General features: G+C 46.5%; 2 protein-coding genes across 6 annotated transcripts; one reads left to right on the top strand and one right to left on the bottom strand.

The window, feature by feature from the left end:
• Nucleotides 1–290: 290 nt before the first annotated feature.
• LOC108151091 (acid phosphatase type 7) lies at nucleotides 291–9,274 on the top strand. Of its 4 annotated transcripts, XM_017279481.2 has the most exons (5): nucleotides 451–867; nucleotides 4,274–4,437; nucleotides 4,497–4,840; nucleotides 7,576–8,137; nucleotides 8,959–9,274. In XM_017279481.2, exons 1-5 carry the CDS (start codon nucleotides 717–719, stop codon nucleotides 9,091–9,093), a joined length of 1,356 nt encoding a protein of 451 aa, XP_017134970.1. In that variant the 5' UTR covers nucleotides 451–716; the 3' UTR covers nucleotides 9,094–9,274. The 4 variants fall into 4 exon arrangements, with proteins under 4 accessions (XP_017134965.1, XP_017134969.1, XP_017134970.1 ...); XM_017279476.2 differs by lacking the exons at nucleotides 4,274–4,437; nucleotides 4,497–4,840; nucleotides 7,576–8,137; nucleotides 8,959–9,274 and adding exons at nucleotides 1,659–1,846; nucleotides 1,924–2,270; nucleotides 2,333–4,159 and having other exon boundaries at nucleotides 291–867; XM_017279480.2 differs by lacking the exons at nucleotides 7,576–8,137; nucleotides 8,959–9,274 and adding an exon at nucleotides 4,898–5,869 and having other exon boundaries at nucleotides 392–867.
• LOC108151095 (glycine-rich cell wall structural protein 2) lies at nucleotides 9,184–10,407 on the bottom strand. 2 transcript variants are annotated; one of them, XM_017279488.2, is made up of 3 exons: nucleotides 10,303–10,407; nucleotides 9,877–10,219; nucleotides 9,184–9,781 (listed from the first exon to the last, which is right to left on the bottom strand). In XM_017279488.2, exons 1-3 carry the CDS (start codon nucleotides 10,312–10,314, stop codon nucleotides 9,363–9,365), a joined length of 774 nt encoding a protein of 257 aa, XP_017134977.1. In that variant the 5' UTR covers nucleotides 10,315–10,407; the 3' UTR covers nucleotides 9,184–9,362. The 2 variants fall into 2 exon arrangements, with proteins under 2 accessions (XP_017134977.1, XP_017134978.1); XM_017279489.2 differs by having other exon boundaries at nucleotides 9,883–10,219.
• Nucleotides 10,408–13,405: the final 2,998 nt, after the last annotated feature.

The following is a 13,405-nucleotide window of genomic DNA, read 5'->3' as shown; positions in this document are numbered from 1 at the left end:
TCCCGAGATTTTAAACTTATTGCCCTGAATCGATATTTTTTACTCCATTATCGGCTGTTACCATCATGTGTGAAATAACGCATGTTAATTATAGCTAGTATATTTCAATGAAAAAATAGTTTCAAAGTTATTATTATCGACTCGACCATATTGTTCATTAAATAATTAAAAATACATTTTTTTGCTATATTAGCTATTAATACAATACGTCTTCTTATCGATGTATTAAAATGCTCAAAGAACTTGATATATTGACCATAGAAAAAACACAGTTTACTCGAATTTTTTAGAACACATTAAATTTTATAAAGCGCTATACTGCCACTTCACTTCACTGCAATGAGAAAAGGATGCAGTGTGAGCGAGAGAAATAAGAAATAAGGTTATCTCTGTCTTTACAATTAGTCAGTCAGCAAAGTCTGTAATTACCTTACATCAATAATTTTGTATGGTCGCACTAGGCAGTTTTTCGAGCAGAAAGCATTATGGCCACACTGCTCCCGCTCTGCACTTTCTATATATTGCCCCTATATTTCCATACTCGCGCGAATTAATTTGTTTGTGTTCTCGTAAACGTCCGCGTCGTCACGTCACTAAACAGCAACAATACACAAGCACAAACAACGAAGATATCAACGACGCAGTTGTGATTTGGCAATGTTATTGCTCCAGTAAAGTGCAACCACAAGCGGAAAAACATAAACTAACAACAAAACATGGAGTCCTTGCAACACCTGCTGCTGCTGACGTCTCTAATCCTGGTGGCCGGCGGCGGCATTGGCTTCATCCCCCAAGTGGTGGGGGCTGATCAGGAGGAGGTCAGCATTGTCCACTACCAGCCGGAGCAAGTGCATCTGGCCTTTGGCGGTGAGTCTTTCATTATATAAAATGCCTTTTTATGTTCGTGCATTTGTTTATCTGTGAGAATGAGTGTGTGTGCATGCATGCATAATGTGTCCAAATGAACAGCGCTTTCTCACCCATCGACTGTACAATCCCAGCACACAATATTGCAAGCGAATCAAATCGCGCACTGGTTCCCTCCACTCCCAACCCCAATCCCAAGGGCGGGGGAACGTTCCAGTTGCTACAGCTCTACCCATCGTCACATGCACGTCAATCGCCCCCAAGTGGAGCAAAGGCAGACTGATGGACGACTGCACTCAGGGGAACTGTTGGCTAATTGTAATAATTATAAGTGCAGATTACGCATTCGATTTCGTTTTGGGGGGAAAAACTCGTCTTGAATCTCCTGCAGCTGTCATAGCTGTACTCTCTTTTAAAAATAACCGCCCAAGTAAACATATTGGGAAAACAAATACTATTTCCAAATTTAGAACTCGGACCTGAAACGTGTGTGTGATGTGGGGCTAACCCCTATTATTATAGCGATAAGGGCGTAATCTGAGCAGCTTTTGTGTGCTAGTTTCTGTGGAACCGAATGCGATAAGAAAACAATAACAAAAGAGCTAGGGAACAAAGCAAACAAAAACAAAAAAACAACAGAAATTAATCAGCAACGACATTTGATCTTGAATACCTCTGATGCACTTTTTGAAACGAATACCGAACCAAACCCCCTTTTTGGCCAAAAACGAAATTGCTCAAGTTTGTTTCTCTCTTCTGCATTCCCACATTCTTGGCTTCAACCTCGCCAGAGCGCACCGCCAGCGAGATGGTTGTCACCTGGTCAACGCGCAGCTTGCCGCCGGATACGGCCAGCGTTGTCGAGTACGGACTGATAGTGGCCGGACAGGCCCCCTCCAGGCTCAATCAGCGTGCCCACGGCACGGCCACCAGGTTCGTGGATGGCGGCCGTAAGCACTCTACGCAGTTTATCCACAGGGTATGCGTTTAGATCTGTACAGCGAGCGGAGTCCGAGCGAGACACTCATCCATCCTGCTCTCATTGCCTCCACTTAGGTGACGCTTAGCCAGCTGGAGGCGAACTCCTCCTATGCCTATCACTGCGGCAGCGCCCTCGGCTGGTCGGCCGTCTATCAGTTTCGAACGGTACCCGCCGCCGACGCGGACTGGTCGCCCTCGCTGGCCATCTACGGGGACATGGGCAACGAGAATGCCCAGTCGCTGGCCCGTCTGCAGCAGGAGACGCAGCAGGGAATGTACGATGCCATCATCCATGTGGGTGACTTTGCCTACGACATGAACACGAAGGAGGCGCGCGTCGGGGATGAGTTTATGCGGCAGATCGAGACAGTGGCCGCCTACTTACCTTACATGGTGGTGCCGGGCAACCACGAAGAAAAGTTGTGAGTAGTCGGTGGAGGTGTGTAGGGGAGGAAAGGTCTAATACCGTGTGGTTTCCGTGCAGCAATTTCTCCAACTATCGAGCCCGATTCAGCATGCCGGGTGGGACGGAGAACATGTTCTACAGTTTCGATCTGGGGCCCGTGCACTTCATCGGCATCTCGACGGAGGTCTACTACTTTATGAATTACGGCGTCAAGAGCCTGGTCTTTCAGTACGAATGGCTAAGGAGGGACCTGGAGCAGGCCAATCTGCCTGAGAATCGCTCGAAGCGTCCGTGGATCATCATCTATGGCCATCGGCCCATGTACTGCAGCAACGAAAACGACAACGACTGCACCCACTCGGAGACCCTCACCAGAGTTGGCTGGCCCTTTGTCCACATGTTCGGACTGGAGTCGCTCCTCTACGAATTTGGCGTGGATGTTGCCATTTGGGCCCACGAGCATTCGTACGAGCGTCTCTGGCCCATTTACGATTACGAGGTGCGCAATGGAACGCTCCAGGGCTCGCCCTACGAGAATCCCGGTGCGCCGGTCCATATTGTGACGGGTTCGGCCGGGTGCAATGAGGGACGTGAGCCGTTCAAGGGTAAAATACCCGAATGGAGTGCCTTCCACAGCCAGGACTATGGCTATACCCGCCTCAAGGCCCACAATCGCACCCACTTGCACTTCGAGCAGGTCTCCGACGACCAGAACGGAGCCATCATAGATCAATTCTGGCTAATCAAATCACATCACGGCAGCTATCAGAATCAGAACTGAGGCCCAGGCCAAACCAAGCTGAACGAGTCTCGGTCAATCGGCAACCGGTAAAAACCGGAGCACCTGTAGCCACTGCAGGAACTGTAGAATTAGTGGCAGTATTAGTAGCGCACATTCTAGATCACCACTTAGGAATTAGCTTTAGCAGGCAGCTGTAACATTCCCCAGTCGAGCCCAGAACAAACAGCAAACTGTATTTTAATTAGACAATTCAATGGTTCAGCCATTTATGTGGATACTACTTTTGCAAGTGCATTTAATATTAATACACATATAAGTATACAAACATATATTGTAAGAGCCCCGATACCCGCATTGAAATCGGAACACGAGGTGGAGGGATCTATTTTGTATATTTCTATGTACTTTGTGAGCGCCAGCAGCTTTTTATTTCAATGTCCGTTTGGTCTGTATGGCAGGAAAGGCATTTATGTACCCCTATGTATATATGTATGTCTGCATATCCGTATCTTATAGAACAGCGTTGGGCAGGCTTCTTGAAAGCCATTGAAAGCGATTTTGTGGCAGTGAAATATTTCGTTGGCGAGCATTTTATGATAGATATTTTTTACGAGACGATTCTAAGACCACGTATCACTCGTTCTTCGTGTAGTCGTTCGCTAAACGCTCTTTTCTGAGTCTTTTTGTACTCGTTTCCAAATCCGTTGTACGATTATTTTGTTTTTCTGTCGTGTAATGGATACTTTAACTTACAAAACGCTCGTTTTTAAGAGATAAATATTCAATAATGCTTGAAACAATTCTTCCAACATGTTTGGTAAACTATTTCTTGGTAAATTTAAGCTAAAATTGCCAAAAGAATGGGAGCATCAATCCTTTAAATTGTGTATTCTTTTGTATGTGCTTTTTTTGGACCGTTCTATTATCATATTTTATTTTTTTACTTTATTTTAAGTAGTTTATATTGTTTCCTACAGGCGAGGGTTCTTAGTAGAACTACTAGCAGTTCGATCGATTCCAGTGAAAGAGTAGAGTCTCCTCCCTACTTCGATCCACCGATTCCGAATGGCGGGGCTTAACTTATGGTCGGATCTATACGACTATCGCTTGTTGTATCTCTGTGTACCTTTCTCTCATTAAACTGCTTTTATCAACCAAAAAAAGATGCAAAAACTGAACGGATTTGCCTTTGGGTAGGCTGTGGTGTGTGCTTGTGCGTGTATGTTTGAGTGTGGATCAAAGTTAATCTCGGTTTGCCGTGTGCTCCGCCCCTGCAGAAAGCGTGCTCGACATGGTCGTTACCTGGAACACGCGCGACAACACCAACGAATCGATCTGCGAGTTCGGCATCGAGGGACTGCAGCGACTGGCAAAGGCGCCGCAAGGACCCACAGCCTTTGTGGATGGCGGACCCAAGAAGGCCACACAGTACATCCATCGCGTGAGTATCCCCTGATGTGCCACACACACACGCACACAAACACTCACACACTAACGCAGGTGACGCTGACGAATCTGGAGCCGAATAGCACGTACCGCTACCATTGTGGCAGCCAGCTGGGCTGGTCAGCCACCTACTGGCTCCGTACGCAGTTCAGCCACAGCGACTGGTCGCCCTCGCTGGCCATCTACGGGGACATGGGTGTGGTGAATGCCGCCTCATTGCCGGCCCTGCAGCGGGAGACGCAGCGGGGCATGTACGATGCCGTCATCCATGTAGGCGACTTTGCCTACGACATGTGCAACGAGAACGGGGAGGTGGGCGACGAGTTCATGCGCCAGGTGGAGACAGTGGCCGCCTATGTACCGTACATGGTCTGCGTGGGCAATCACGAGGAGAAGTAGTAAGTGGATACGCTCGGTCAGATGCAGAGCAGATTAATCCCCATCCATCGCTGCAGCAACTTCTCGCACTACATCAACCGGTTCAGCATGCCGGGCGGATCGGAGAATATGTTCTACAGCTTCGACATGGGACCAGTGCACTTTATAGGCTTCAGCACGGAGTTCTACTACTTCACACAGTTCGGTCTTAAGCAGATCGTGATGCAGTACGACTGGCTGGAGAGGGACCTGATCGAGGCGAATCGGCCGGAGAACCGCCAGAAGCGTCCGTGGATCATCACCTTCGGCCATCGTCCCATGTACTGTAGCAATGCCAACAGTGATGACTGCACCAATCACGAGACCGTCGTACGTAAGGGTCTGCCCTTTCTAGAAATGTTCGGCCTGGAGCCGCTCTTCTACAAGTACGGCGTGGACGTGGAGCTGTGGGCCCACGAGCATTGCTACGAGCGGATGTGGCCCATGTACAACTATACGGTGTACAATGGCTCGCTGGCCGAGCCGTATGTAAACCCCGGTGCACCCATTCACATTATTTCGGGGGCTGCTGGTAACCATGAGGGCCGCGAACCCTTCCTCGAGCGCATGCCACCCTGGAGCGCTTTCCACAGCCAGGACTTTGGATATCTGCGTCTGCAGGCCCACAACCGCACCCACCTGTACTTTGAACAGGTATCGGATGACAAGAAGGGCGAGGTCATCGATCACTTCTGGGTGGTCAAGGACAAGCACGGCGCCTACGGGTCTGATCTGTGATTTGATCTCTGCTATAGCTGGAATCTTTGTGATAACTCCCACAAATCTTACACAAGATATTTTAAAGGTTTCTAAATAGTGTTTTTTATTTTTGTAACAACGAAATATATATGTATATGTATACTTATATGTATATGTATGTATAATGTATCTGTATTAGCACCAACTATAACTGTCACAATCTAATTATATACCTATCTATATACCATTTTATCATATGTAATCTCTTTTTATACGATATATGTACAAATAAAACCAGAACTAAACCAATATTCGCATTGTCACAGTTCCCATACTCGCCCACCGCTAAAATCGGAAGAAATCTAACTTTTGAACGAACCTTGCTGATGCGCATGAGATCTTAAGGAAGCTAGTGGTCCTTACTGAGTGGTGCGAAATGGTTGAATGTTACAGGGAGAAACTTCAGATACCTTCTTTTTGTCCTTAAAAATTTCGAATATTTCAATAAAATAACGCTCAACAATTATCCAATCCTCGAGAAAATGTAATCATTTATCGGATATAATTATTTGTCTCATAATGGAATCGAAATGGAATAGCTATTTAAATAGAAGTAAACTACAATTTTTTTGTTGCGCTAATACTTAATAATACTTAATTAATAATTAATACTAATATATGAGTATTTCCACTTTTGCATTTTTCTGTGCATTTTTTTAAAGATATTTGCATATTTTGGAGAGACTTTGTGGGAGAACCTGAATCATAAATCATCTTTCTTATGGAAGATATGTAAAGGAAACATGGTTATTGAAGTACCGCATACTGATTTTAATAGCTAATAAAATGATACATATGTCAATTGGTAAAATTTGTTAAGTTTATCGGGACAGAATTGTATGGAAATGTGTTTTTATAGACTTTTAATTAGTTGGCCTTTCCATTGAAATTCCCATATATACTATGCGGATGTTCAAGAATACGTTCACAAGTAGACTAATTAAAGACCATGCTATGAATACTTATAAACTATTTGAATGTACACTATGACTATGAAGACAGCACGATCCGATCCAGTACAAAACGAATCAAGTGTTAGATCAAGACTAAGCGGGAAGGCCTTTAGTGCGAGAATAGCTTATGTGTTGCTGCTAACAAAACAAAAAAAAAGAGCGAGATAAAGAGAGGGGAGCAACAATCTTTCGGTACAGTGGGCACCGCAATTAGCGAACAATAATATAGATTTACTTAAGTCTGAGCCACTGCCTAATAAGTAGGCAATATCTATACGAACACGTCTAGGTATTTATACTAAGCAGCATCTACCATTAGACTACAATTTTCTTGTGGGCAGTTACCTCACTTCTCGTTTTTAATTGAATTTCAACCAAAAACCACACTCTTGCCATTGCATTGCAGACAGCCTGAGGGACATCACGGTAACCTGGTCGACGCGCAGCTCTCCCAACGCCTCGCTGGTGAACTACGCGCGGAATTACGCCAAGGACAAGCTGATCGTGGTGAAAGGCACCTGGCAGCGCTTCGTGGACGGCGGCCACAAGGCTCGCCAGCAGTACGTGCACAATGTGATACTCAGGGATCTGGAGCCGGACACCCGGTACGAGTACAGCTGCGGCAGTGAGCTGGGCTGGTCGCCGGTGTTCAGCTTTAAGACGCCGCCCGCGGGCGAAAACTGGTCGCCATCGCTGGCCATTTTCGGGGACATGGGCAACGAGAATGCCCAGTCGCTGGGCCGGATACAGCAGGATACGGAGCGGGGGATGTACGATGCCATCATCCATGTGGGTGACTTTGCCTACGACATGGACACGGACAATGCGGCAGTGGGCGATGCCTTCATGCGCCAAATCGAGACAGTGACGGCCTACGTGCCCTATATGGTCTGTCCGGGCAACCACGAGGAGAAGTAGTAAGTGGGCCAGTGGCCTATACATACCTCTCTATGTTATCGGAGGAACCCATCCTAATCTTCTTTGGTTTTTGGTTTGTCTTGCAGCAACTTCTCGAACTATCGTGCGCGATTTAACATGCCCGGGGAGACGGACAGCCTGTGGTACAGCTTTGATCTGGGGCCCGTGCACTTTGTCTCCTTCTCGACCGAGGTCTACTACTTCCTCAACTATGGCGTCAAACTGCTGACGAAACAGTTCGATTGGCTGGAGCGCGACCTGGCCGAGGCCAATCTGCCCGAGAATCGCGCTAAGCGACCCTGGATCATTACGTACGGCCACCGTCCGATGTATTGCAGCGACGAAAAGGAGTACGACTGCGACGGCAAACTAGAGACGTACATCCGCCAGGGCCTGCCCCTAATCAAATGGTTCGGCCTCGAAGATCTCTTCTACAAGCACGGCGTCGACGTGGAGATTTTCGCCCACGAGCACTTCTACACGCGTCTTTGGCCAATCTACGACTTTAAGGTCTACAACGGCAGTGTCCAGCAGCCATATACGAATCCCAAGGCACCCATTCATATCATTACCGGCTCGGCCGGCTGCAAGGAGGAGCGCGAACCTTTCTCCAATGATCTGCCCGCATGGAACGCCTTCCACAGCAACGTATGTTAAAAATCCAATAATGCTTGGTAAAACCACTTCAAAATGGGATTCAGTTAGGCATCTTTAGGTCGACCGTCGGAACTGGATGGCCTGATTTTTTTAATCATTCTATATCCTATCCCAAAGTCTATTGGGCAGATGCTTTTAAAGCATTATCTTAATTTCAACGTGCATAAATGTATGCATATAGTAGAGGTCTGATTGAGCAATGCTCAAATGAAGGGAGTAAAATAGTATCGCAGACTCTGAAGCACTGTTTTGCTGTGTGTAAGGTAAAGAAGAAGGAAAAGCAATGAAATAATACACAAAGTGTATAAATGCTTCGACTATGCCAATTCTTTCATTTCGTTTTGGGCACTATGGATTGAATAACCATATAGGCCTGTCTGTTTGTATTATTTCTTTCTATTATTTGTAAGTTGAAAGCTTTATACAAATATCGAATCTACATATGTACATATGACGAAGGTGGTTGATGTGACAGACAGACATGTATGCTTCTTAAATAGCCCTTGATTTGGGGATCTATTTTGGGATAGACCTTAGAAGAGCATGATTTGAGATATATTTTTGATGTTTCCTTTCCAACTTCACAGCATATACAAGAGTCATTTCAATTTCTGCCCTTTGTAGATATCTCCGGTATAAGAAAACTTTTTTATAGCTTTTTTATGCAATTAATTCGGAATTTGCTGGTCGTTTTAGATCAGTAGAGGGTTAAGAGGTTGAATTATTTGAAAACAAACTATCTACTCAATATGTTGAGGCCATCTTCTGGAGGGAATAATTGTTAATTATTTTGTTTGGTCCCTTTTTTTCAGGACTATGGCTATACCCGCCTCAAGGCGCACAATGGCACCCATCTGCACTTTGAGCAGGTATCCGACGACAAGGACGGCGACATTGTGGACTCCTTCTGGGTGATCAAGGATAAGCATGGCTCCTATGGCCTTTAACCTTCTTCTTCTGCTTTCTGCTTCCACCCAATCAAATTAATTGACTTTACTGATCTGTACTCTTTCGATACCCTGGAAAACAATCTGACATTAGTTATCGTGATCGTGGCTACTTATGTTTTTTATGCATTTTTTTTTTAAATAAAAATTAAGTTAAAAAAAAAGTTGAAGACAAAAAAAAAAGAAGTAAATTCCACTAAGCTTAGATGTCGAACGTTGGGTTGGGCGAGGATAAACGGATGGATGTCGGATGCCGGGGATATACCATCCTAGTAGACGGTGCCTGAGATTCCCGCTCCGTAGTTGTAGCCGGAACCGATGGGCGGCACCCCACCGGCTAGGGCGCCTAGGCCGCCGCCCACTACGCTGTTGCCGTAGTTGCTAGTGTAGTAGCTGGAGGGATAGCCGCCGGCTCCGAAGCGGGTGTTGTAGTAGGGATAGCCAGTGCCGGTGCCGATACCGCTGCCCAGGCGCCCATTGTAGTACGACGACAACGCATAGGGATTCGAGTTGTAGGAGCCGTAGCCGCCGACGCCGCCCAAGCTGGAGCCGTAGCCACCCAGGCTGGAACCGTAGCCGCCCAGGCTTGAACCGTAGCCTCCCAGGCTGGAACCGTAGCCGCCTAAAGCAGATCCATAGCCGCCCAGGGCGGAGCCGTAGCCCCCGTATCCCGCAACTGCAGAGCCATCTGTGCGAAGCAAAAAAACAAAAGAGGTGTTAATCACTCTGGAATATGCCGAGCCGAACCTCCGAAGAGAGCTGGGAACTCCATGTTGCGCTCACCCTCACCTAGGCCACCCAGCGACCGGGAGCTGTACGGATTGTAGTAGCTGTCCACGCCCAGTCCGGCGCCAACGCCCACGCCACTGCCATAGCCAGCCGCTCCATAGGCTCCACCATAGCCCGCTCCCAGGGGACTTCCGTACCCTCCGCCATAGCCAGAATAGCCGCCGTAGCCACCGTAACCACCAACATAGCGCTTCTCCTGCTTCTTCTCCTGCAGCGGGGCATAGCTGCTGGCCGCGCTCACCTGATCCTCGGCCAGAGGTCCTTCTGCAGCCGGCTCTACCGCCGCCGTGTCCTCGGCCCAGACGCTCAGCACCAGGCTGGCAACTACCAGAACGAACTGCAAAATCAATCAATCAGGTTTTAGATTCTATAGGTTGTGTAATCCTAGCCAGCTCCTGGCTTGAGTCTCCGCCGCCTTACAAAGCACTTCATGTTGTGGACGCCTGTGGGTGTGTGGTCTGGAACTGTTTACTGGATCTGGCTACTGCGCACGCGCCACTTGACACTTGTCTAATGATCCGAATGCCGCCCCAGCACTCGCTTTTATACACAACGGATTGGGCCCAAGCTTGTGGCTCTCTCTCTCTCCTTCTCTCTCTGTTGTCAGCTTACCTTTTGGTCGAGTGGTGGGTGAGAGAGCTGTGAAGTTGGAGCAGCACGAGTGCCTCTGATCTACCTCTATTTCTCAGGGGAATGACACGAGCCAAGCTCTGATCAAGCGAATGTCTTTCTGCGGGGGTATCTTGACTGGATGTTCTTTCAGGAATTCACCTAGGAATATGTTGATCAAGTCTTTCTCATCAGATAGGATTCAAAAGTAGATATTCATAGATGAGTGGATAAAAAGAAAGAGATTTTCGGTAGGTCCCATTCGACTCCATACAAATAGAAGATTAATTCTTAAGGAAATGGAGAATTCAATTTCTAAATAATGTTGGATGTATTTCTAAGGTTATCAAATGATATGCTCTTACTTGATGGGACTGCCAACATTATCAGTGGATGGTATTACATATTCCTTCTATCCAATAAAGTCCCAAAAACTTTCGATGGAGAGAGCGTTACTTAGGATACTTTTACTGTATCACCTGTATTATCAACGCTCTATCGATCCACCCCGAGGTAGAGTCTCAGCTGCTACTATTGGACAATCCCCAATCATAAATATTTCTATGCAGCCGATCAAGAAAGGTATACTAAGGTAAGCCATAGGTCGACCTCTTAGTAAAACTTCTAGCCCAGAACAATTGATCTACATATGACAGGGTGTGTGGTCGGGGGGAGACACCATCATTATCAATATTCCCACGATCTGGGTATCAATTATCCCCCACTTCAGTCGGCAGGGGCCATAACAATGATGACAAATGCTAATTGAATCATTAACTTGACCCTGGGCCAACTAATTGCCCAACATAAAACACAAAATACTCGTAGTCGTGGCAAAAACAAACCGCAACAAAATGATTCAGGCCAAAAACACCGCTCGTAGTACTTACTCGTACATATATCCAGTGCAGTACAGGCCAGCGATTTAGTTAGATAAAATATTGAGGCTAGTACTTCGTACGTGAGTCATTGAAAGTGCTTCAAATCAGTTCGCACTGGGGCTGGATGGGGGATTTTCACTTTCCAGGTCTTTGTTTAGCCACTCAAATCTCGGATATCGGCGGGTATCTAGGTATCGGAGTACCACAAACTACTTACCAGAAAAGAGAAACCCAAGCGGATCTGGTTTTTTTTTTTTTGGCAACAAAGGAGGTACTTGTTACCAACTATCGTCTTGACGTTCGAGGGCAGACATAGGCCTGGCTGGGGGTAAGTGTCCACATAATGTCCCCCTCATTTTCGGGTCTCCAGAGGTGACTCATTTTTAAAATGTAACGGTCTGGAATCATAAAAATAAATTGAAATGGAGATGGAGTTGGAGTTGGGGATGAGATACTTGTGAAAGGGTTTGCATGTTCCTAGATATTCCGAGAACTTCTCATAGGTAGTCCATGTAGCCAAAATATTGTTAAAGTTGATCCATTTGTCCTAGCTATGTGTTTATTCCTCCATATATGTACATATCTAAATACTATGTGCTATCGTTAGCACATCTATGCTCCCATCACGCACATGTGAATTCTCCGAGAATAGAAAAAAAAACAACATACATTGCGTGTGCATGAGTATCGCTGATTTTCCCCACCGCTGATATATATATCCTTTAGAATATCCATTCCACTATCTAAACATATATATACCTTATATTCCATCTGGATCCATTGAAGGGTACCTTTGATTCTACCAGCAGAAATAATAATCTCTCCCACTCTTTAGTTATAGATACAGATACAGATACGTGTGTCAATAGCGATAGTCATCATCCACAGATACATGTCAGAGTCAGAGTTGTGGCTGTCGATCTCGATGCGGCTGCCGCCTCTCCCCATATGAGTGGAACAACATTGTTCTTCATGCCGGGCATGTGAAAAGTGTTAACCAAGTAACTGGGAGCCGACTCTCAGGCCCGGCCCGGCCCGGCACGGACCGGCGATGACACGACTTGGCCATGGCTACGTGTGCACATGGGCCTGAGAGTGGCCTGAGAGTTTTTGGCTCCAACTCTGCGACTGCCACTGAGACAATGATTCTTTAATGCCGAGGCCTAAAAGCTTATTACACAGCCACCAGCCGCCAAGGCAGAGCAAAGGCACCATTTCACAGAAAGTATGCAGCGTATACGTAATGCTCATGGAGGTGGAGGAGCGTAGCATCGAATGGGGTGGAGAAGCTGGGAAAGATGGGGGCGTTAACACATTTCGATGTTCTAATTTGCAAAACCAAATCACGCTCAACAGCAACAGCAACAGCCACGGAGGCAGCAGCAGCAGCAGCCACAGCAATGTTGCATCATTGCACGCCCCCCAATTATATTTACAAATAGATTTAATTATAATTGAACAACAGAAAGTGCTCGTAAGACGAGAGCAAAACCGCAGGCCAAGTGCACCGCCCCGGTGCCCGGGCAAATGAAGCAGCAAATTATGATGATGATGATCAGCGTGGGGAGTGGGCCTGGGCTTGGTGGGAGGTAGCCCACAACAGAGTACAACAAATCTCGAGTCTCAAGAGGGAACAATGAATGCGACAACGACAACACAGCGAAACAAAACAAAACAAAACAAAACAAAACGAAATGAAACCATGGCCTTTTCCGTTGAACTTGCACTTTGCATAATTGCATACTGCCAAGACCATTGGCCAAGACCAAGAATACTTCACACGATTATCCATGTGCACCGTGCGAACCCCTGCTCGGCCCAAGACCAAGTCCAAGTCCAAGCCCATGCCAGTGCCAGTGCAAAGATCCCTTACTCACATATGACTTTAGAAGCAGTTTGAAGCTAAAGTTCGAAGAGGATGGAACAGGAACAGGAGGATAATGGATTAACAGGAGAATGCAAGAGACAATGGTTAGAGGATACCTAAGAGATAAAAAGCTACGTTTACCTGGAGAAAACCATTGAAAGACAGA

Source organism: Drosophila miranda, chromosome XR (assembly GCF_003369915.1).
Source record: "Drosophila miranda strain MSH22 chromosome XR, D.miranda_PacBio2.1, whole genome shotgun sequence".
Taxonomy (NCBI): Eukaryota; Metazoa; Arthropoda; class Insecta; order Diptera; family Drosophilidae; genus Drosophila; species Drosophila miranda.
Note: the sequence above shows the minus strand (reverse complement) of the source record. Positions and strands in the feature narration are given on the sequence as shown.